General features: G+C 52.0%; 1 protein-coding gene across 2 annotated transcripts in view; it reads left to right on the forward strand.

The window, feature by feature from the left end:
- Positions 1-22,738, forward strand: part of TMEM94 (transmembrane protein 94) — an 85,632-nt gene extending 62,894 nt beyond the window's left edge. For both annotated transcript variants that reach the window (XM_019518232.1, XM_019518228.1), the window contains 21 exons: positions 1,588-1,692; positions 2,326-2,490; positions 2,876-3,085; positions 3,323-3,638; positions 4,649-4,822; positions 6,875-6,977; positions 8,613-8,830; positions 9,902-10,083; positions 10,283-10,421; positions 11,493-11,608; positions 12,921-13,020; positions 13,651-13,759; positions 14,191-14,380; positions 15,276-15,353; positions 15,903-15,988; positions 16,604-16,685; positions 17,034-17,188; positions 17,638-17,732; positions 18,615-18,708; positions 19,019-19,189; positions 19,986-22,738. In XM_019518232.1, the coding sequence (XP_019373777.1) occupies positions 1,588-1,692; positions 2,326-2,490; positions 2,876-3,085; positions 3,323-3,638; positions 4,649-4,822; positions 6,875-6,977; positions 8,613-8,830; positions 9,902-10,083; positions 10,283-10,421; positions 11,493-11,608; positions 12,921-13,020; positions 13,651-13,759; positions 14,191-14,380; positions 15,276-15,353; positions 15,903-15,988; positions 16,604-16,685; positions 17,034-17,188; positions 17,638-17,732; positions 18,615-18,708; positions 19,019-19,189; positions 19,986-20,058 (2,961 nt within the window). In that variant the 3' untranslated portion in view covers positions 20,059-22,738. The remainder of the gene's footprint in view (positions 1-1,587; positions 1,693-2,325; positions 2,491-2,875; positions 3,086-3,322; positions 3,639-4,648; positions 4,823-6,874; positions 6,978-8,612; positions 8,831-9,901; positions 10,084-10,282; positions 10,422-11,492; positions 11,609-12,920; positions 13,021-13,650; positions 13,760-14,190; positions 14,381-15,275; positions 15,354-15,902; positions 15,989-16,603; positions 16,686-17,033; positions 17,189-17,637; positions 17,733-18,614; positions 18,709-19,018; positions 19,190-19,985) is intronic.
- The last annotated feature ends 447 nt before the right edge of the window (positions 22,739-23,185 follow it).

Raw genomic sequence — 23,185 nt, forward strand, 5'->3', positions numbered from 1 at the left:
AGGCTGGCGCAGAATGTAGATTGTGTGAAAAAAGCCTCATCAAATCAAGCTAATGAACAGAGGGGTTGTTCAGCAACAGCAAGACGCAAAGAGCTCTGCCAGAGGCTAATTGTGAAGAGTGGGGTGTGGGGCATTTAGCATAAAATTCTGATCCTGTTTCACCAGCTTCTTAATGAGCTGATGTCCTTCACTAACACTTCCAAGACAGAGCAGGCAGACTTTGAAAGGAGCTGTTCTCTGGGGGCCTGGATCTAGCCCTTCTATAAACCATGTTGCCTCTGTTAAACAGGTAAGTGGGACAGATACTGTGCTTTCTAATCTGGCACTAGGATTCCCACTCTTCTGAGGAAGCAGGTGGACTCCAAGAGTAATCAGAAATCCCTAGATACCACCAGAATTACTCATTGTCCCCTTGCTGCTGATGCATACAGCCTGCCCTGTGTATCCATGCCCTCCTGTCCTCATTGCTGGAACACTTCCTTACCAGCCTGCCACAGTTCAACTGACCTGTGGATTTTGGAGCTTAAGCAGTGCCCTGGTAGTGGCTTTAGCATACTGTCCTGCCTTCACAGACCCATTTCCTTCCTCTTCTTCTTTGTGAACACGTTACAAGAAAAGCATCTGAATTAATCATAAGCTTTTCTATTTGGTTTAAAATTCATTATTGGGATGCATTTGCAACTAAGGCTGGGGAGGGATTTAATTTCTCTGTTTATGTATAGCCTCTATACCACAGCATCTAAGTCATAGTGGGTTCAGGCCTGGGGGCAGTGCTGCAGGTGATAACATTACAGAAGTGCATTTAAAGTCTGCAGTGTAACATAAACAGCCCTTGCGGTAGCAGGACACTAACAGCCCTCTTCACCCTGTAGCAGGCGAGGGTGCTTTTGATGTCTTTGGGCAGTGTGCTTTGTAGGTGTGTAGCGGGGTTGACTCTGTGGTTTTAGGAATAGGTTAGGTGAAGGCTTGTATGGGATACCAGGATGATTCCTATCCAAACCTTGAGCAGGTGGGGTTGAATTAGATGACCTCCAGAGATCCCTTACTTCAGTTGCCCACCAGACTGATCGCATTTTGATTGGACTGGCCTTTCATGCCTATAGCAAGAGACGGGGAGTTGGAAGACCTTGGGTTTTATTCCCAGATCTGTTGCTGACTCTCACTGGGTGAGCTCAGGCAAGTCACTTCACCTGAGTGACTTGGTGTTTTGCAGATGGGTAATAATGCAAGGTGAAAACTCATGAGCTCTCATCGTAAATTGTTAGAAAAAAAGATTCTAGGAGGCAACACCAGCTTCACCCACCCAGTTGTGTTTTTGGAAGAACTGTGATAGCCCCAACAGAGTCCTTATCGAAGGAATAAGCTTGCTATTTGAATCCCACCTGGGGGAATGTTCTTCACTTCAAGAACTTTAACTCACTGGCACTTGCGGTCCTGTCTTCCTAGGAGCAGATTGTCTGGAAGGGTCTCTGCTGGCTGAACCTGTAGCTATGCATGTGTAACTTTACATCTTTTTCTGACAACTTTTCTGCCCATCCTTCCCTGGTGAATCAGTTAATTGTCACATGTTCTCTGCTTCTCTGACAGGAAATGATACGTTGCATCTGGAGCCACTTCCTGTGTGTTCTAAAAGGCAAATCTCCAACGCTCAGCTTCACCTCCAGCTTGCTTCACAGTCTGGGATCTGTCACTGTGAGTATCAAAAAAGGGCACCTTAAAGTGGACACATCACTGTCTTCAGTCACTCTGGTACATCACTCTTCCCTTGGAGAAACAAGGCGGTGGGCAGTCAGTTCAGTGCTGAGTAAGGTTCTCTTGGGGTTTTAGTTTCCTTCTGGACCATTTATAACTGTCTTTAAATTACATGGAGCCCCTATTCTTGCCACACACATATTGACAAAAGCAATGCTTAGATGATCATTGAGGATCCAGGATTTATCCTGGCAGGGAGTTGAGACTCCTTGGTTGTGATTTTGGCTCTGCCAGTAGCTTCATGCAAGTCTCATTCAGCCAGCTGGTGAAATAGGTACAACTTTTGCTTCTTGTTCCTGGTTATTATGCGTAGTTCTAAAAGGGTTACAAATGAATCAATAGTAAGTGACCCCCTAACCAGATGGAGCAGAGCTGTGCTCTGATCACTTGAGGGAACATTCAGAGTGGTCTCTTAAGCCAGAATGTTGCTTGACAGGTGGTGTCTTGTCTGTCTTTCATTGCATTTGTAAACCCACTTGAACTTTGTGCTGTTTATATCGGTGATTAGACATTTGACACAATTTGTTGAGTTTACATGTTTGGGGTGTTGTGGGATGTCTTGGCATGTTCTAGGTACTTTGCTGTGTAGACAAGCAAGGGATTCTGTCCTGGCCAAATCCCAGTCCGGAGACCGTTTTGTTCTTCAGCGGGAAGGTGGAGCCCCCTCACGATAGCCATGAAGACCTGACAGATGAGCTGTCCACGCGCTCCTTCTGCCACCCGGAGATGGAAGAGGAGGTGAGGCTGGGGGTCACTGGATTTGCTTCCAGCCTGGTGTTATAACTAGCTGTGGTTCATGACCTGACAGGGCTTGCAGGTGTGTAACAAGCAGTGCATGGTGCTGAAGCAGGGTTCTCACAGGTGGGGTGAATATCTTGAACAATGTTGCCTGTCTGAGGTGTTGAACTCCTGGAGGAGACTCCCTGGTGGGTACACCTCTGCTTGAATGCCTAAAGACGTTCAGTCCTGGCAAGAATTGACTTTACATCAGTAGTGGCCCAGAGGCCATCCCCAAGCCAATATATCCTGGTTTAAAACAGGCTTAGGATGTTGGCCAGTAGTGGACATTTCACATATCAGCCAGTTGGCACCTGGCTCCCATTCGTCTCCTCATCTCTTGCAGCCCCATGAAAGGGATGCTTTGCTCTCGGGCTCCAGGACAGATGCGGTCCACGTTACCAACGAGCAGGAGAGAAACAACTGGTCTGGTGACACTCCAAAGGCTTCTGATGCCCATATGCACAGAAAGCCAACCAGCAGAAGCAAGCATCCATCAGGGTCCAACGTGAGCTTCAGCAAGGACACGGAGGGTGGAGAGGAGGAGCCAGCCCAGGTAAAGCATGTAAAAGCAGGATGCCATTAGCTGAGCCGTCTGCATTGAGCACTAAAAGAGATTCCCTCCTTTAGCTCAGAGCTGGAGGACAGAAGGAAGGAGGCTGTCCCAGTTGATAAGGGGAAGAGGGGCTGAACTCTTCCTCTCTGTTTGTGTCTGAGGCTGACTTGTGCTAAGGGGCCTGAAGGGAATTGGAGATTCTATAATTAACCAGGTTTTCCTCATGTGTCCTGTCAGGCGGGGGGTGACACCGAGGGTCTGGTCTGTGAGGCCGAAGACTTTGTGTGTGACTATCATCTTGAGATGCTCAGCCTGTCCCAGGACCAGCAGAACCCCTCCTGCATCCAGTTTGATGAATCCAACTGGCAGATGCACCTGAACTCCCTTAAGCCTCTGGGCCTGAATGTGCTGCTTAACCTCTGCAATGCCAGTGTGACAGAGCGCCTGTGTCGCTTCTCTGACCACCTCTGCAACATTGCCCTACAGGAAACCCACAATGCTGTGCTGCCTGTCCATGTGCCCTGGGGGCTCTGTGAGCTTGCTAGGCTAATAGGTAAGGGAGAACCAAAGGAGAAGACAGCAGAGAAATGGGAACAAAGCATTGGGGTTGTCCTTATTGAGCCAGCTGGCTTGTTGAAGTGTACCAGAACCTGTTAGCTGGGACAGGAGACGTGCAGATCTGACTTAGATCGTCCTATCCTCAGTCATAGTGCAGAGGTTTGTTATCAGACTTGTTGCTGCTGTCAGTGGAGAGGGCACCACTGGTAGGTTTGCATGCAGTGCCGAGGCCTTGAGAAACAGAAATGGCTAAGAGTATTTCCAATCAGCAACGACCAAACTTGGTACTGTTCTAATTCAAGCCACTCCCTGTAATGCACAGCAGCAGAGCTGAATAAGCTTTTTCCCTAGGTAAAGAAAAATCAATGAGAATATGGCCCCTCCTGATATTTGTCTTGAGACTACTCTTTAGACTTGAGTTTTACAGAGAAACAGGCAGTGGTAACTGGGATCCTAATCCTGTGAGAAGGAGTGGTATCTTTGTCCTTGTTTCACAAATGGCACAGGGTCATTAAGCGACTTCCCTAAGGTTATGCAACAGGTCAGTGGCAGAGCTGAGATTAGAATTAGAGACCTCTCAATTTCCTGTCCTATGTCCTTAGACCAACACGGCTATAACCAAAACCCAGTGTCCCAGGTTCCTCCTTTCTGGGCTATGTTGTCTCTCCCAGATGAACTGGAAACACTGAAGACTTCAGCACTACCACTATCCAGCTCCTCTGTTGGGCTTTCATCAGTAGATTTCAGAGTATTTGGGTGTACAAGCACAAGGTGAGGATAGAAGCATGTTGATTAGGTAAACCTCCCTTCTGACCCCCCATTTCTTGGCTCATGCTGGCGTCAGACTAGTGCTGGCCTAAATTGTGGGGTAGGTCATGGATTTTAGTGTATTTTATACTGGGGAAGGGTCAGGAGAGGCAGAAGGGATGGTGGAGTGGCAAGGAGAGATCTCTGGTTTGCACTGGGTTGTGTCTAATCCTTCACACCCTTGTGGTCACATTTCAGGTTTCACACCTGGTGCCAAAGACCTTTTCAAGCAGGAGAACTACTTAGCCATGTACCGTCTGCCAAGTGATGAGGTGGTGAAGGAGACGATGCTGGGGAAACTCTCTTCCATCACCAAGAGGAGACCGCCCTTGAGTCACATGATCAACCTTTTTGTTAAGGACACCACGACCAGTAAGGCTGCCTCCCCTCTGCAGAGGTTCAACTTGGTGAGGGAGAGATGGGGAGTGTTTTGCAAAAGCAGGCTAGCAATTGCCAGCTCGTACAGACCTGTAGATGGATTTCCTGTCTCTGCCCACAACCAATACAAGATGCCTCAGAGGAATGTGTGAACTTTAAAAAACAAACAAACCCGTTGTACAATGCAGTAGCATGCTGGGGGGTTTGTTTCTGATCCTGTTTCACATACAGAACATGGGGTTTGTGACTAGCCTTTGAATCTTATTCTCAGAGTTGAGTGGAAGATATTGTGTATTTAAAACTAGAGCAAGAAAGCAACAGTGAGCAGTAGCCCTTATTTTTAGCATAATCCCATCCCTGTTATTTAACTTTGTAGTTTACTAATCCAGGCTGGGAAGGTGAGGGGGGTGGGGGCTTAGCCATCAGTGATATTTGAATCTGTTCCACCTAGTGTCTGTCAGAGTGGTGTGCACATGCTCTGTCTCTGGCATTAACCTCCATGGAGAGACAGTGCCATAGTCTGCAAAGGCCCTGTAAATGCTGGAAGGTAACCTAGGGGAAGCAGGAATATAGCTGCTAGTCTGTGTGAATGAGAATATATATGTGCACTTGCTTACCCACAAGCCCCTACACTGTGTATAGACTTTGCAGGGATTAGTGGGCATCTCCTTTCTCCTCTTTCACAGCAGGGATATCTGCCAGGTGGGCAGGATTGAAGGTTTACATAAGAAAATAGACCAAAGCTGCACACAAGCACTGCATTGTGTCTCTGGGACAAGCCCCTCGTTCACTTGCAGCTCCTTTTGGCCTTGGAGGTTTGTTATGCTGCTGGAGTTGGCATGTGGCAGCTATTTATGGTAGAAAGCAGAGCACTGGTATGTTTTGGAAAATCCTCCAGTGGACATGAAGGCCTCCTACTTGATCTGTACATGTGCCTATTCTTGGTTCCTGACTTCACTAGCTAGCAGAAGTATTTGCAGTCAGCAGCAGTGCCTACAAAGAGTCTTGGTCTCTTTCTTGTGGCAGTGATTTTTTTTTTCATTAGGTCAGCTTTGAAGCTATTGGAGGAGGGCAGGGAGCAGGCAGGCAAGAGTCACTGAGCTGCTGAAGGAGGGAACCAAGGGAGCCTAGACAGGGAAAGCTACATATAATGTTAGCATTTCAATACAAGAGAATGGGAAGTGGGAACTGTGGAGGGAAGGCAGCCCCTCCTTCCTTGTCTTCTGATCCTTTGGGCCTTTGTCTTGCGCTACATAACTGACACCATAGTGATCTGAGGCGCCCTGTGACACCCAGGCCCAGTAGAGCTTACTATATACAGTGGATCAGGCATGAAAAAGCCACAATGATGTGGATTATCTTGGACCCACTGGAATCTTAGTTGCTTCCTTGCAGGGGTTGTTTCCTACTATACATCTTCTACAACTTCTGTCTAGCACTGTCTGAAATGCCCCCGGCAATCAGATTTCATCATACTGTGTGGAACTGGCTCTGGTCATACGGCTCTCGCTATCAAATCGCCTTTCACTGTTCAACTTAACTTTCCATTTCCTTAAGACTTGTTTAAACACAGAGTTAGTCAATTATTCACTTAACTGACAACCCACTTTCATTTGGATTAATTTCCGAGAGTAAACAAGCCCTTAGGCTATTGACTTCATCCCAGTACTTCATTACTGCCAGTTACACACTTCCCCAGACCCACCTATAAGAATGGTTTCCTTACTACTGCACTGGACTCAGAAGCAAGCTGGATCCTTATCTACTGCAGGGGGAAGATTACTGAGCACTGTAAAGGGAGGGCCTTTACAGGGAACCAGCTTCCTGGAACCAGCTGCATAGCCTAGCAGTCATCATCCCATCCTAAAATGTCCCTATTCAGCAGCTGAAAACCTCCCTCTGTGGCCAGTGGGGAGGAATGGAGTAGATTGGAGCAGCCTGCCTTATTGTGGGATACTCTGTTTTAACTGCCATTTGAGAGGCTGGTAGGAAACTTTTTGACTCAGAACTGGCAAAAAGTGAAAAACTGACTCTTTCTTCCCCTAGGCACTGAGCAGATGTTTTCTCATGGGACAGCTGACATCATCCTTGAAGCCTGCACAGACTTCTGGGATGGTACTGATATCTACCCCCTCTCTGGCTCCGACAGGTAGGGGGCTTTATCTTGAGGCGTGCCTGAGTTGTTGTTTCAAAATGAATGGCCAGAAAAAATGTGGTGACTCTGTGTTCAGATTCTATTTACCAATACTTTATAGGTATTCATAGATTATATAGACTCAGTATCAACATAAATGCTCTGTTTTTAGAGCTGGTTATAAGCACAACAGTAAAAGATGTTGGATGTTTATAAGGGACCTGTGGGACTCTTAAGAGTTACCCATTTAAAAATATATCTTTGTTTATTAGTCCTTTATGGTTTTCTTATAAATGAAACCTAACAGTCTGACCAAGAATTCAAATAACGTCAAATACCAGTATTTATCACATCCTAATCTACAGGTTACATTTCTCTTTCCTTCTAGAGTAACAGACCAGAGGTGACTTTGTTTTACTGCATTGCATTGCCCTACTGCATCTGGTTATCCTCAGGCTGCAGGAAAGACCTGCTACTGCTTTAGATGTATGTTTTCCTAGGACCTCATTGAAAATCTGTGCTAAAAGCATTTCTGGCCTGGCTTAACATTATTGCTGCCAATTGGAAATAGAGAAGGAATTCTGAGCTGCTCCCATGACTGCATGTTGACAGGGTAACTTTAAATACTGCTGTGTGGATCCAGTGCCCTGACGGGGATTCTCTGCTAACAGTGTTGGTTTGATGTCACTACATTGTTCAGATCATTCATATTGTCACAGTTCAAGAGCATTTGCACCTTTGACTTCGGTGTCTGTGCCTTTATATCCCTCGGGTGGAATCCTGTGACTTTTTTTCCCTCCCAGCCCAGGTGGTAGATGGCAGTACCCTGTGAGACATTTTTGGTTGCTTAGCTGCTGGCTGGGTCTGGCTGGCTGCCTGTTCTTCCTCCCTTTGGGAGCTGTAACCAGTAGTAAATATGGTGACCCACGACAGCCTTCTCAGAGCAAAACACTGTATACTCTTGAGAACAGGACAGAGCATAGCAAGAAAAAGGATCTTTAAAAGAAACTGTCTGCTTTACTGAAAGGCTTAGTTAGGCCTGTCTTATCTGTCTGTGTATGTGTTTGGAAACCTGGATTCTCCCATCAGAGAGCTGTGACTAAGTCCTAATTAGCCCCTTGCTCTTCCCTCACCCCTTACAGTGGCTGAGCCATTTCTGGAGAAACCTGTTTAGCAAACCCAGTTAGAGGCCAGTCCAGAGCATTGTGGTCAGTGGCTGTGCCATTGATCCTTGAGTGTAAGCTGATAAGCATCCTGTGCCTGCTTGCAGGTGATTTAATCCTGTGTAGTAGTCATAAGGGGAGGCTCCTTACAGTAATCGGACAGGCATATAAAGAATTGGTATCTCCATAGGCAGCTCCAAATGCTTCACAACTGTGCTGAGTAAGACAGATTTCCAAGCCCCCCACAATGTGCATCACTGCCCCTTGTGGAAGATCAGACCTGCTCATATTACCCTCTGTCCCCTGCAGCTTAGAGACCAAAGTTACAAGTAAAAGACTTCTTGGAACTTCTGACCTGTGTCCAGCAGGGACTGGTCCAAAAGCCATGCACCAGTGACTTCCTCTGGAAATGAGGTTTCTGAGTAGTGCTAGAATGGTAGCACCATTCTTACAGCTTCTGCTATTTTGTCTTGTCTCTTCCATATAGGAAGAAAGTCTTGGATTTTTACCAGCGAGCCTGTCTCTCAGGATATTGTTCTGCCTTTGCCTACAAGCCAATGCATTGTGCCTTGTCCTCCCAGCTGAATGGCAAGTGCATAGAACTGGTACAGGTACCTGGACAGAGTGCCATCTTCACGTCCTGTGAACTTCCTGGGACTATACCCATCAAACAGAGTAGCCGGAGGAACAGCTGGAGCTCTGATGGTAGGTGTCTCCTCACTTTCCACAGGCTCTGCTGCTGGGTGGCAGCTTCTCAGCCTGTCTAGAGTAGTAGCAACCTCTTTCCACAGTAGTGGTTGTGGAAGCTAAGAACTCAACATTTTGGATGTAGCTACCACTGCAAAGGAAAGAATCACTTATACTGCTTACAAGTGTGCTTCTGTTTAAGTTAGTTAAATTTACAAGACAATAGTTATGTTGGAGGGTGGTCTGGTCTCAGGGAACTGAGATTTAGGACTCTTGCGTTCCAGGGCTTCCTTTGTGCTTATACTCTTTTGGAAGTCACTTCTTTTAGGATGTTCACAGGAGTCTGCCATGAAGTCCCCAACTCCCAGAGGCTCTTATGAAAAATTTCTGCCCGAACCCTTCTGTGCCCCTCTTCCCTGTTCTTTAATGTGGGGGCAACGTGGCCTCATGGGGGAGAAGGGAGGTATAATCAGTGAGGGCTTGTAGAATGCTCTGAGTGCCTGCAGGCGGAGATCTCAGCATTTGTGCGTGATATTTTATTATACCCCTGTTCACGCCGCAGCAGCACCCCTTGCTGTGTGCTGCATTGAAGTCATGTTCATCATAGTCTGATCCAAGGGGGGTAAAGGAACTTTCCCCAGTTTAAACCTTCTGCACAATGTCACCAGAGAGAGTGCAGCTGATTCAATTACTTTGGATCAGCTCCCCTTTGCTTTCATGGTATTGAGCTCCAGCTGGATTCACCATGCTGTTTAAGCACGGTGTGGGATGTTTAAATACATGTGTTCATGACTCAGCCCATTTTCTTTGCCCCCACCTGCTCCTGGTTTGTTGCGACTGATTGGCACCCTTGGTTTTATTTTCTTCTTTTCTTTCTTTTTTTCTTTCCTTCTTGATTCTGTGCTTGCAATCCCTTCCACGTCTTTTCACCTGTCTGTACATGTGTGTCTGCATGTTTCTGTGTATATGGGTGACTGTCTCCATGGCACCATATTGCCTTGATGTCTGTCTCCATGTGTGTTTGCATGTCGCCCATACATGTGGTCATTTGTGTCTTCATGTGATGACATGTTATCCACCTGCCCGAAGAAGGGATCGGGGAAGTGATGGAGAAGGAGGATTGTATCCAGGCTTTGAGCGGCCAAATCTTCATGGGAATGGTCTCCTCCCAGTACCAGGCCCGGCTAGATATTGTGCGCCTTATTGATGGACTGGTCAACGCCTGCATTCGTTTTGTCTACTTTTCTTTGGAGGATGAGCTCAAGAGCAAGGTAGTCTGTCTTTGTCACCTCCTCTGAACTTGCCTGGCCCCTGCATGACCAAATGAAGGGTTCATCCCTCACAGTCTGAGTGTCACTTGCTCAGCCACCTCATGAGTCCCCAGGGCACATGTTCAAGTCCACATGGCATCCCTGCATGTTGCCTTCCCAGGCCTTGCCCTTGGCATCATCCGTGTCTGATCTCCCCTAGGTATTTGCGGAGAAGATGGGTCTCGAGACTGGCTGGAATTGCCACATATCCTTGACACCCAATGGAGATGTGTCTGGCTCAGAGATCCCCCCCTCCAGCCCCAGCCATGCGGGCTCGCTGCACGATGACCTGCATCAGGGTGAGTGAATTGCCTTTGGGGGAAGCTGGATGTAGGACGGAGGGTGTAAGGGGGGTCAGCCTACAGCTAACAAACTTGGTAGAAGGGTAGGCAAGACAGGACGCTCTAGCCAGGGCTTATTGTTAAGGCTGTTGATTTGAAGTAAGGTCCAGCAGTGACTCAGTGGCTTCTCCCAATGTTAAGTCAAAGCTCTAGGGTATGTTTGAGTTGATTCTCAATGAAGAGCAAAGCCAAGTGTCTGCCAACAGTAAATGGTCTTAGTTGCTTTTCATTACAAGTGGTAACATAGATAATGCCCTGATCCCTGTACCAATTTATGCTGAAGTCAACTGGTGGTTATGGCCATAGGCAGCTATTTTGGCAACCCTCAGCATTTTTCAGGGCAGTTCGGTTTAACCTATTCTCTAGTTTCCCATATACCCACTAAAGCCATGCTGGTGGTTTACTAAGAATACACACATGGCCTCTTGAGTGAAAAGAAGGAAAACCCAGGCCCCAAAACCCCTCAGAACTCTGAGCCCACCACTAGGCTTGGCGTGGGGGTCTGTGAGTGTGCTGTGCAGCTGCTGAGCCCAGCAGCCCATCCCCCCTGCCCTTGCAATTATAATAATGGTAATCGTGATACATGCTACACTGAGCACGTGGCTCCCACGTCTGTGTCTGCAGTCACCTGCTGTGCAGCTCTTCACTTGCAGTTCCAATTTTTGCTGCAGCTGCTCTTCTTTACTTTAAATCGGAATTTCTTCCCTCCTCCTCCCTTGCCGCCCCCAGAAGTCTGTGATCAGCAAGAAGAGGCAGAGCCAGCATCCTGTTGTGTATCAAAAGGCTTGAGAGACATTGCTTGTGCATCTGCTTGTGAGCAGATTAGTCATCCCAACCCATTTTATTTTAGGGATGATTGAGTGGGATCTGCCTGCAGCTAACCTAGAAAATCAGGGCTTGTGTTTTCCAGGCTTCCGCAGTGCCACGTGCCTGGGCAATGAGAACATGTTGCAGGGGCACGTGGCTGGGAATGGGGTAGGCATAGGTGGGCACCTGCTTATTTTCATACTGCTTTTCTTTTCATGCCAGTCTCCCGAGATGATGTGGAGGGGCTGCTGCTAATGGAAGAGGAAGGGCACTCAGATCTCATCAGCTTTCAGCCAACAGACAGCGACATCCCCAGCTTCTTGGAGGACTGCAACAGGGTGAGGCTTTTTCCTTGACCACTGTACGGTGTCTCTGTGATTGACAAGGACATTGCCCTCAAGGAGCTTCTCCTGCTCATAAGCCTCGTTTGTTCATTAGTGAATGCCCTGCTTGATATCTCCCATGTTAGCATCCAGGACTGGCCTGCCCAAGTGGTTCGAGTCTGTCCCCTTTGCCATCCTTTCCTTATTAGCTTTCTCAGGGACTTGCATTAGCTGGATTAAATATGCCAGGTGACTTGAAGAGGTGAGAGGCCATGCATGCAGGTCTGTAGGCATACAAGAGGAGAAGCAAAGCTCATCTCTTTTCACTGGGGGGGGCCTAGCCTCACCCCAGGTGTTGGGAGGGACATTGGGATACACAGGTGTTTCCATGCTGGCACAAGCATCTTCTCTCCTCCCCCAGGCTTAGATCGTAGTGGCTCAGCTCCAGTAGTTTGGGGCTTGGGAGATGGGGCTTTATGCAGCAGAAGGTTGATAGCTGGCAAAACGCAGGGACGTGCTAAGGCAGAAGTTATGTACCTTGCTGGAAGCAGAGATTCAGAAAAATCTGCAGTAGGCCAGCACTGAGAGAAAGCAAGCCGGTCTTGTAAACTTCACCTGGGTTGCTGTGGAGTTCACATAGCTCCCATACACATCACACACTGCAAGTCAGCATGGAGTCCCAATAGGCATGGCCTTCAGACAGCTTGAAGCTTGCACTGGAGGAAGCCCTTTTCTGTCACTAGCTCGTCCTTATCCCATTCCTCACCTCTGAAACATTTGTCCTCACCCCTTTGCTCAGGTTCATTCTGCCCTGCTGTGTCTTACTACCAAACAACCCCTTCCTCCTGTCCCTTGAGTGCTCTGTGACCCCAGCAACAGAGCAGCCTTTATGCAAGGTTTTCCTTTTGCCAAGGGATGCTAGGTCCAGTCTCAGATTGAGCTTGGCTTCCTGTTTGGGCTTCTTGGGTTAGGCCAGAATGAGGCTGGAGGTGAAACTGGCGGATCTGTTCTTTCCTGATGCCATGCCTGAGCTGGTGTTCTGGCTCGTTAAATTCCCATCCTCTGCTTGGTCATCCTGAACCCGCAGACTGCGAGTCGCAGAGGGGAGTATGGGCAGACAGGCGTGTTAATAGCAGTGCAGTGCTTCAGCAGAAGCCGTTGGTTTGCAGTGTTTGCTAGGACTGCCAGGCTCTTGCCTTAGTGGAAAGTGACTTCAGCTCAGTCCTACAGCCTCATCTGCTTGGGGCGGATAGATTTGCTGGGTCAGTCGGGGTGGCAGTCTGCAGTGACGTTAATTCCAATCCCCCCTCCTGCTTGCTGGTTTCAGGCCAAACTTCCACGGGGAATCCACCAAGTGAGGCCTCACCTGCAGAACATTGACAACGTGCCTTTGCTGGTGCCTCTCTTTACAGACTGCACTCCTGAGAGTAAGTGAGCAGCTGGGCTGGGCCCTCAACTGCCAGACACCTGCCCACTTGTCTGCTCTGGCTCAGCTTGGTAGAGAGTGATGTGGAGGGGGAGACCCTACAGAAAACAGGGGAGGGGGTTTTGGGGGCCTACCCAACAGTCTTTGGCATTAAGGGCTAGATGTCAGTCCTGTTCCATGTGGGACTAAGTTACTGAGTGGCCCGTGGAAGTGATCCAGTCCCTAAGAAATCCCCCCACCGCCATCAGCATTCATACAAGCTGCAGGAATCGGCATGTAGGACACTGCTGCCTGTTACCATCTAGTCAGAAGGATCGAGTCTTGATGGGGACAGGGTCTGGGAAGGAGAGGGGTTTGCACCTAAGAGACGGGAGTATGAATGTGTCTGGGGTCTTTGCTGGAGGATCTTTTCTTGGGCTGTTTTACTGTTTGTGCAATTCATGCTTTAGGGAAATCCCAGTTGGCATCTGTCGACCTTAGTTCATGTATTTCAAAGGTCAGGAAGCAGACTGGCTCAGCCTTGGTTAGTGGAGGGGCCTGTGTTCCAGTGGGCAGCCCCCTTCAACAGGCCTACTTGTGACTGCAGAATTGACACACAGGTGCTAAGCCCTGCTCTCCCACTCCCTTGCAGCCATGTGTGAGATGATCAAGATCATGCAGGAGTATGGGGAGGTGACGTGCTGCCTGGGGAGCTCGGCCAACCTGCGCAATAGCTGCCTCTTCCTGCAGAGCGACATCAGGTGAACCCCATCCTGCAGGCCACGCTCTTGGCAGGGGGAACCCCTGGCTGTTGGCAGCACCTTGCCCCGTGCACTGGGGAGGACCCAGCATGCCACGTTGCTTAGTGTCCCATGGTCTGTGATGTGGCATTTTTCCCTGGGAGGCTTTTGGAGCCACGAGTCTTTGGCTGGGGTGACTGGTAACGGCTTAGCTTAGCATTGCAGCTTAGTCTTTTGGGGAGGGTGCTGGGCCATGTATTTGAAGGTGCATGCTTAGCTGTGTGTACTAGACACAGCTCACATGTTCAGATGCAGGTGTGGACAAGCAGCCAACCACTAGGCATTGGAGGGTGGGGCTCACTCATATGTGTAATTGTATGTGCCATGTACTTGTGTTTGGGGCACACACGGTTTTCTCCCCGTCTCGCTAACATCCAGTGCTGCCTGCACAGTATAGCCCTGGATCCCCTCTACCCCTCCCGCTGCTCCTGGGAGACTTTCGGCTATGCCACGAGCGCGAACATGATGCATGTCTCCGACGAGCTCAGCCCTCTGCAGCTCTCAGGTCAACTGAACAGCTTGCCTTGTTCCATGTCCTTCCGCCAGGAAGAGAGCATCAGCATCATCCGGCTTATTGAGCAAGTGAGTCTGTCATGTCCTTCCTTCCCTATGCCCCCTCGGTGAATGCATTACCCTTGCCCCAGCACCACAGCCCGTCTGTTCTGTATAACTAGGCAGGTGGGGCCTTTCCATCCCCTGCTTCAGCCCCCTGGTTTGCTACAGCTAGCAGTTGTCTGATCATACTCAGCACAGGGCACGTCTTCCTCCTTGGCCTCTGAACAGTCAGGGAAGACCTGTCAGGAGCTGGGTAGTTGGTCCAAGAGGAGGCTGTCTGACAAATAGCTCTTGGTCTGAGTTAAATCCCCAGAGCCAGCTCTTTGGATACGCGTGGAAGAGCTTTGCTCTTTGGGCCACACTGATGGGTGTGTTGTGACCGCAGAACAGTGCAAGTCTGCATCAGGGACGTATCTGGGCACCTCCAAGTGGAGGGCAAGAGACCCCTGCACTGGGTCTGACTTCTCTCCCCTCCTATCTTCCCCTGAGGTTCCTTCCCCCACTCTAGAATGTTTCCTGGGCAGGGGTTTCTTGGTCATGTGAGTGCATTTTCCTCTTGTACCCCTTGGAGCTGGTACTATCCCAGCCCCTCCCCAATTTCCTGGGTGCTTTGCTTCCTTCTAGGCAAGGCACGCAACTTTCCTTCCCCCACTCTAGAATGTTTCCTGGGCAGGGGTTTCTTGGTCATGTGAGTGCATTTTCCTCTTGTACCCCTTGGAGCTGGTACTATCCCAGCCCCTCCCCAATTTCCTGGGTGCTTTGCTTCCTTCTAGGCAAGGCACGCAACTTTCCTTCCCCCACTCTAGAATGTTTCCTGGGCAGGGGTTTCTTGGTCATGTGAGTGCATTTTCCTCTTGTACCCCTTGGAGCTGGTACTATCCCAGCCCCTCCCCAATTTCCTGGGTGCTTTGCTTCCTTCTAGGCAAGGCACGCAACTTACGGGATCCGCAAGTGTTTCCTTTTCCTGCTGCAGTGCCAGCTCACCCTGGTCGTCATTCAGGTGAGTGCTTACAGGGCTGGAGATAAGGGAGAGAAAGGGGAGCCTGTGAGGATGTTGGCCTAGAGGGCTGGGGCAGACTGCAAGGGAGGGACCTGGTGTTCTAAAGGATTCATGGCTTTAGGATAGTGTTTAGTATGCCAGGATTTATGCTAGTCTCCCTTGTGGGCCAGCTCTGACTGAACATAATCCTGTTCTTCTAAGGACAGTTACTATTTTAGCCATGTCAGGGCTATGCACTCACTTCCTGGCCTAGGCAGTCCCTCTGCTCTAGGCAGGAATTAACCAGCCTCCCACAGGAAACAATTTCCAGCCCCCTCTTGCCTGGTGTTAGCCTGGGGACTAGCCAGGTCCTGCCCTTCCAGAAAGAGGCCTTCTCTAGCCTCTGCTGCCACATGGTCCAGAGCAGCCAGAGGCTTGGCTGCAGCCTCAGTGAAGAAGCCTGGATGTCCTAGTGTCTGGGAACTTACGGTAGACTTGGGGCGTCGTTGGGATGCTTTTTGTCCATCCTCTCGCCACTCACACTGTCTGCTCTGAATGTTGTCTGTTCAGTTCCTCTCCTGCCTGATGCAGCTTCCGCCCATCCTCAGCACCACAGACATCCTGTGGCTCTCCTGCTTCTGTTACCCACTGCTCAGGTGAGTCTTGCTAGAGATGTTTCCCTTGGTCATATGTGGGCAAGTCTCTCAGCTTTGCATTGCCAGTACTGAAGGGCACTTTGTGCTTCTTAGGAGTGTTAACTTGTGTCTGGCCAAGTCTCCTCAGAGGAAGGAGCTGGAGGGGTGGGACGTTTAAAAATGCAGAGGAGGAGAATTTCCTGTGTGCTGGTTTATGGGTCCTGGCCTTCCCTGTTCACTTTGCTGTTCCAGGCTTTTACCAAGAGCAGCAGTCTCTGCACCAGGGGATTGTGAAAACAAATGGGGTAGTGGCATTGTCCATGGTAGGATCTCACCATGGCCTGGTGACACCGTGATCTGTGCTGTTGTGCTTTGTGCTGCTCTTACCACTAGTTTTCCTGGTTGGCCTACCCAGAGCAGTGATGTCAGGCCTTCAAGGAGCTGGGGTGGCCATCTGGGGAGAGCTGTGGAGTTGCTGAGCATCCCTGGGGTGTGGTGGGAAGGGCAGAGGCTCAATGCCTGTGCTACAGTCGGGCCTTGGAGTTGCTGCTTTAGTCCAAGCACTGGAGCTGTCAGGTTCAGATGATGTGTTTGCGGCTCTGGGGTAGGCAGGACTCTCTCATGTCTGTTTTCCAGTGTGTCTCTCCTTGGCAAACCCCCGCACAGCTCTATCATGACTGTGGCCACCGGGAAGAACTTAACCTCCATTCCTAAAAAGGTAGGTAGCCTGTTAGGGGCATGGCTGTCCCCCCTCCCCAGAAGCAGAGATCACTGGGGCAGGGGTTGGGCTGGTTGACAGTCTCTGCTGATGATGTGCCTTCAGCTCTTAAATCAGGCTGTGACCCATCAACCTGGCCCGTGCTATTGCTGTGCAGTAGTGATGGAGTCAGAGTCCTCGCTGGGCCCTAGAGGCCGGAGCTGAGCTGGTGATGCCCTTGCAGCACGGGCCTTTGCCACTGGCAGTGTGTTTGGTGGCACAGTCCCTGAGAGTACAGGGAGGAGAGGCCAGAGGGGGCTTCCAGCTCATGCCCCAGTGACTGGTGTGCACTGCTCTTGGTGTCTGCAGACTCAGCACTACTTCCTGCTCTGCTTCCTGCTGAAGTTCAGCCTCACCATCTGCTCCTGCCTTGTCTGCTTTGGCTTCACGCTGCACGAGTCCTGCAGGGAGGTGAACGTCACCAGCATCCGCCTCAATGCCTCCTGCTCCGTCATGGTGCCCAGGTGAGGGACGGTCCCGGTTGCAGCATGCACCTTGCCTTCTGCCCAGTCTCTGTCCCACCTGGGTCTCACCCCTCTCTTCTGGCCCTCCATTATGGGAGCAGCCTCAGTTCCACCCCTGAGCCTGCCACATTTGAGGTGGGATGACCACACGTGGCCGCAGTGAAGCCCTGACAGTGGTTCTCTGGGGCATGTCTTACCTGCTCTACCACCTGCTGTCCTTCAGGACTGCCTGGCCCTGGCTTCCTGCCTCTGATTCCTGGGACTCTTCCCGACATAGGAAACAACTTGGATCTCTAGCCCCCTCTGCCTCCTGAGTCCCCCACAGGAAGAGCTCATCCCTGTACCCCTGGGCTCCCAGAGTAGCCTGCCCTTGTGACTGGGATTTGGGGAGTACTCCCCCACGTGGAGTGCAGTCCCATGACTCTTTGGCCTCTGCTGTAATTCCCCAGTGATGCCAGCGATGCCACTGACTGGTTTGGGATATTTTCCAATGCTCTTCTTCTGGCTCAGAAGCTCACCGCCGGCCTGATTGTCTTGCACACAGGTAAGTCCCTCTCTCTCCCCCTGACACGAGACGGCTGTGTGCGCTTCTTGTCGCAGCTGAGGGCTCAGCCAGCCTCTGGCCAAGAGCTTCCCCCCCACTGGATAAAATGGCTCCCATTGCCTCTGTCCTCATCTTCATTAATGCCCACTGTTGCCATAGCATTGCATCTTGGTCCAGATGTTCTGGCTTCCTGGGACTGGGGCCCTTAGGGTGGCGTGTCTGTGCCCAGGGCAAGGGTCAGCATTGGGAGCTGTGCTAAGGCAGTCCTGCTTTGGGGACCACATGGCTGAGACCCTCAATCACTCATGATGAGAATGACCAAGAACCTGGGAGTGGCTTCCTCACGATCTCCAATCTCTAACGGAGAGGCTGTAACTGCAGGGAGCTCCACAACATTCCTTGCCCTCTCTGGGCTATCCTGGGTCCAGCTGGCTGCCTCTGCCCTGGGCTGTGGCTCTCCTCAAGCCCCATGTGGCTTGCACCTTTCCAAGTTTTTTTCTCTTATGCCTCTGGGGCCCGTTGAGCACAGGAGGATGTTGCTGGTCTCCAGCGTGGCACAGTCGGAAGCAGGATCAGAAGCCAGGCCTCAGTGGAGGGCTATATAGTCCCTCATTGAGGCCTGACTTCTGATCCTGCTTCTGACTGTGCTACCCTTCGAAACCTTGGCCAACCCTGTCTCAGTTTCCGCCTCTGGAGAGCATGGTCTCCTGCCTTGCTTTGTTGGGGTGTGGTTCTGTGAAGCGCCTCAAGACCCCTGGCTGGAAGGTAGTGCCTGGTGCCGCAACCAGCTCAAGCTAGGGGCTCCCTCCTTCCCTTGCATGGCTGCAAGGAGCATGGGCTTGTGCAGGCAGCAGGGAGTAACCCCTCTTTGCTTCTCCTCAGTGTTCATATCCATCACCCACGTCCATCGCACGCAGCCATTGTGGAAGAAGAGCCCCCTGTCCAACCGCTGGTGGGCCATGACTGTGATTGTTGTGTGAGTACTCTGGGCTCCAAATGTACCAGGGAGGAGAGGGCTGGCATCCCCCACAGGGGAGGGGAGTGGGAGAGCAGGGTTGGTCTGAGCCTGGTTGTATTCTGTCTGCTCCACGCACCTGTCCCTGTATGGGAGCTGCTGGCAGAAGGCTCCTAGAAGATCCTTAAGTATGGAGGAGATGCTTTCATCAGGAGTGGGGCAGGCCTCAGGTGGATGCCCCAGAGGGGGAGGAGATGGGGCATTGGGGGCTGAGCCTAGGAGCCTGCTCACTCTGCTGATTGCCACTGCCCTCTTCCCATGCCCGGCCTAGGCTGCTGGGTCAGGTTGTGCAGACAGCTCTGGACCTGAACCTCTGGGTGAACCTGGAGTCTCCACTGCCCTTCAGCTCCTTGCACGTTTCCCCGGTGTCGTGGCTGCTGGGCTTCCTCTCGCTCATCCTGGTGGTCATCATCAACGAGATTGTCAAGCTTCATGAAATCCGGTAAGGCACCAAAGCTGGGGCAGGAGGAAGGAAGCCTCACAGTCCGGTCACCCCCCAGCTCCCAGTCTGCCCCTGGGCTGGGCCGAGCCAATGCTTAAGGAACAGAGTGGAGCCTATAGAAAATGTTGTGGCATAAATCAGCAGTGACACCACTCTGGGATCCTAGGAGGCAGGTTTGGACCCTCCCTTGGAGGGATCAGGGATGGGGAGTGAGAGTGACTGGGGCCTGGAAACACTTGTGAAGAGATCAAACAAGGCTGAGATGCCTTTACTTGAGACCCAGCAGCCCAGTACCTCAGATGGAATAAGTGCCTCTGAACTAACAAAGGGGCTGGAGGTCCATTTCCCCCACCTCGTCCTAGGAGAACGTGGGCCCCCCCAGTTACCTTCACAGCCAGTGGGAGAAAGTCTCTTTCCAACAGTCACTGAAGTGGAAGGGCAGTGAGGGCAAGTTGGCAGTGGGCTGGTTTGATGGGGACTGCTCACTCAGAGCTGAGGGTGCTGGTAGAGCTGAGGAGGATCTGATCCCCAGGGAAATTCCTGAATCCAGATAAAACCTCCTTTCATACACTTGAAGGGAGTGGCCAGGCACTTCCCAGCAGCTGCACTAGAGTGCCACAGGGCCTGGGTGCCTGGCTGCTGTGTGCTGGTTTGGCTGGCTGCTGGGGTGCCTGGGCTCTGTATACAGGGCTGCCCCAGGTCCAGGGCTGCTCTTTGAGCTGCCAAGGGGCCTGCCCTTGTCGTCTTGCCCCCAACACCTGCCTTATGTGGCGCTCCCCTCCTTCACCCTCCCCAGGGTCCGTGTCCGTTACCAGAAGAGGCAGAAGCTACAGTTTGAAACCAAGCTGGGGATGAATTCTCCCTTCTAACCCCTGCGTGACACGAGTCCCACGGAGCTGCTGTGCGAGGGGAGGGGTGCCCACTCCCTGCCTGCTCAACCTTAACCCACCCTGGGAGATGCCTGCCTGCAAATGTCCCTCACTTGTGGACTTGGCCGGGACCCAGCAAAGCAATGCCCACACCTCTAACTGGACAGGCAGCCTTGGTTGGCTGGGAGCGCTGGAGCAGGTTGGAGGCCTCTGCCTGGCCAGGAGCCCTGTGGCAGCAAGGCCTCACGTTTATTTATTCTGTTTTGGGATCACGATGATGCTGAAATGAAGCGACTGCTCTCTGTGGAGCCTTTCCCCTGCATCGGTTGTGGCTGCGCAGAGCCGAGCCCTGAGCTCTAGGAAGGGACCGGGGTCCATCGCTGGCTCTGGCTCTGGCTCCAGGAGAGGTCTCTAGCGCTGCATCTGGGGGCTGTGTCACACCTGCCCCCCTAACAACCAGTGAGCATACTGGCAGCCTGGCAGAAGAGGTCCAGATGCAGGCAGCTGGGTCCCTTCTCCACCCCACCTGGGGCTGGAGGCCCCTTGAGGTAGGAGTCAGAGGAGCCCTGCCTTCCACTGTGGCCTTGGCCTGGCCAGCTCTGGTTCCTCTGGGCAGAGACCCCATAGCATCGCCCCCAGACAGGGCAACTTGTTGGTTGTCTCCCACGTGTGGGGCCTTGTCCCTGGCCTGCCCCAGTGAGACCCGCCCCTGCAGCTGTTGCTTGGGTAGCCTGGTGAGAGAGCAGAGGTTGGCGCTGCCCTTGGCTGAAGGAGAGGCACAGATAGGCCCCCCTAGGCTCCTTACCTCTGTGGCAGGGGAGGGGGATGTTCAGGCAAGGCCAGCAGCAGGCTCACCCCTGCCTGACAGTGCTGCAATGAGTAGGCCTGGCCATATCACCCTTCCCAGGTCTCAGGCTGTACCGAGCATGGTGCTTGCTGCAGGGAGCGGCTGTGAGCCCTCCGCCAAGTGCCAACCCCTCAGTTCCCTCCAATCCTTCTGTGCTAGTTCTCGGGGGGGGGGGCCCTCCCATGATTCCGTCACTCTGACAGCTCCTGGTGGCAGGCAGCTGTTTCCCTTGGGGCATCTATCGCTGCCCTGCTGCTCCTGGTGCGTCCCTCATTCACTGCCAGGGAGGTCCTACGTAAGCTGCATCCCTGCAAGCAAGAGCCACAGGCCGTTCTCAGCAGCCATGGATCTTGCTCCCTGTCCTGTGCTCTGCAACCACAGGGGTCAGGGAAATGGAGGCCTCTGCCATCACAGCATGGACACCTCCCCTTTGGCCTCTGCCCTGTGGCTGTCAGCTGTTCCCTGGGAGGCAGGGAAAGGGTTAGGGATACCCCGACTACTTCTCTGTTGCTCTGCCTTGTCTTCCTCGTCTCTGAGGGTATGGCTCAGCCCCACTGCTGGCGCCTCTAAGCAATATCCCAGTTCCCCCCCACAGAACCTGTGGGGCATTGGGAGAGACGGGGTAGAGCAGCTGACCCAGGTCGGGGTGGGGGAGGTGCCCTGGGCTCTGCTCCATGGGTGTGAGATTGATGGTGTGAACCTGCTCTGATCCTCTACCATGAGGGTGCTGACCCTCCAGCACCTTTGATGGGGTCTACTCACCCCTCTTCCCTGGGGAATCAACTGCAGCAGACACCTTAGTGTGGGACCAGACTGATGCTAAGTAGGGCTCAGCCCCTGGCGTAAGCAGGAGGTAATAGACCATCAGTGCCCGTCCCGGGGCTCATGGGCATTTGATGCTGTACCCACCCAGGCTGGAGGCTGATTAGTGTTTCCCAGCTTGGGCAAAGGGGCACAGTGAGAATCTTCCCTGGGGCAGGGGTGAAGAGGCAGGAAGGCAGCATCAGGGGCTGTCAAGGACCTCATAGCACATGCTCTCTGCAGCCCTGGCCTGCCTGGACCTCTCGCCTCCTGCTGGGCAAAGTAGGCTTGTCTAGTGGGAGCCTGGCCTGAGCCATGCCTCCATCCTGCAGCCTCTCGGCCTCTCTGCCCCTAGCTGGTCTGTTGGACCCACACCTGTTGCTGATTAAACTCTGCCTCTTCACTCCTCTTAGCTCTGCAGAGCTGCCCTGGCTGTGGGAGAGCAAGACAGCCCACCTGCCACGCTCATTAACTCACTCGCACTTGCAGGATTTCCCTGAGAGCGCGGAACCAGAGGGCAGGTAGGAGCAAGCTCTTTGCAGGCTCAGCTGCCTCAGTGGTTGGGCGTCAGACACTGCGCCCTGCTGCTCTGATCTTGCCCAGATTGGAGGCCTCGATGTGGGCTTCCTGTTCCTGGAGTGACATGGTGTGATTTAAAAGTGGCAGCTGCCAGGGATGGGAGGTAGCTGGTTCCTCTCCTCCCACTGAACCATTGCGCCCTTGCTGTCCTCACGCCAGCCCCAGCCAAAGTGGTAGCAACCTCACACTGTTCCAGCAGTCACTGGGACTCTACAGGCCTTGTTCCTTGCTCCTCCTCCCCTCCCTTAGCTGATCGGGGCACATGGGGGCCGGCTGTGAGCACCCTCCCCTGGTGCAGGTTTTTAGCAGTGTACATTTTCTACGCCTTTTTTTGGGCTGTGTGTAAAAAAAACAAACAAACTAAATCCTGATTTGTATGAAACCTTGTAAACTGTATAGAGGCCGCAAGCCCCGATGGATGAATGGCAATAAATGATGGTCTTTGATACTGTGCCCCAGGGAGAGGCAGCCTGTGTTTATCCGGCTGGTGTGGGCATTGGTGGCAGGGAGGGCAGCCTGTGTGCCTCCCTGTCGGCTGGAGCCAGGGCTCTGTCCGAATGACACCTGCAGTCCCTGGAGCACTTGGGCATGGTTCACAGTAGGCTGGGGTATTGCAAGGCTCCAAGAGGAGCAGCTGTGTTGTGGTTGCAGCTGAGAAGGTGAACAGCAGCAGGGGGTGAGCTAGTGCAGCTGGGCTGGCTCTAGGCATGGCTGTGTGCAGGCCTCTGCAGCACTAGTGCAAGGCTCTGGTCTCCAGGGGGAAGGGAAGAGGTTGCTTTTGCCTGCAGAGCGGCACAGAGAAGTGGAGGTGTGTTTTATGTAGAGGCCTGCCACGCTGAGAGGACTGGTGCTGCTCTTCACTGCTGCTGGTTAGTGAGAGGTAAATCTCAGCCCCACGGC

This window comes from Gavialis gangeticus, unplaced genomic scaffold (genome assembly GCF_001723915.1).
Source record: "Gavialis gangeticus isolate Ggan-Ray unplaced genomic scaffold, GavGan_comp1, whole genome shotgun sequence".
NCBI classification, from domain to species: Eukaryota; Metazoa; Chordata; order Crocodylia; family Gavialidae; genus Gavialis; species Gavialis gangeticus.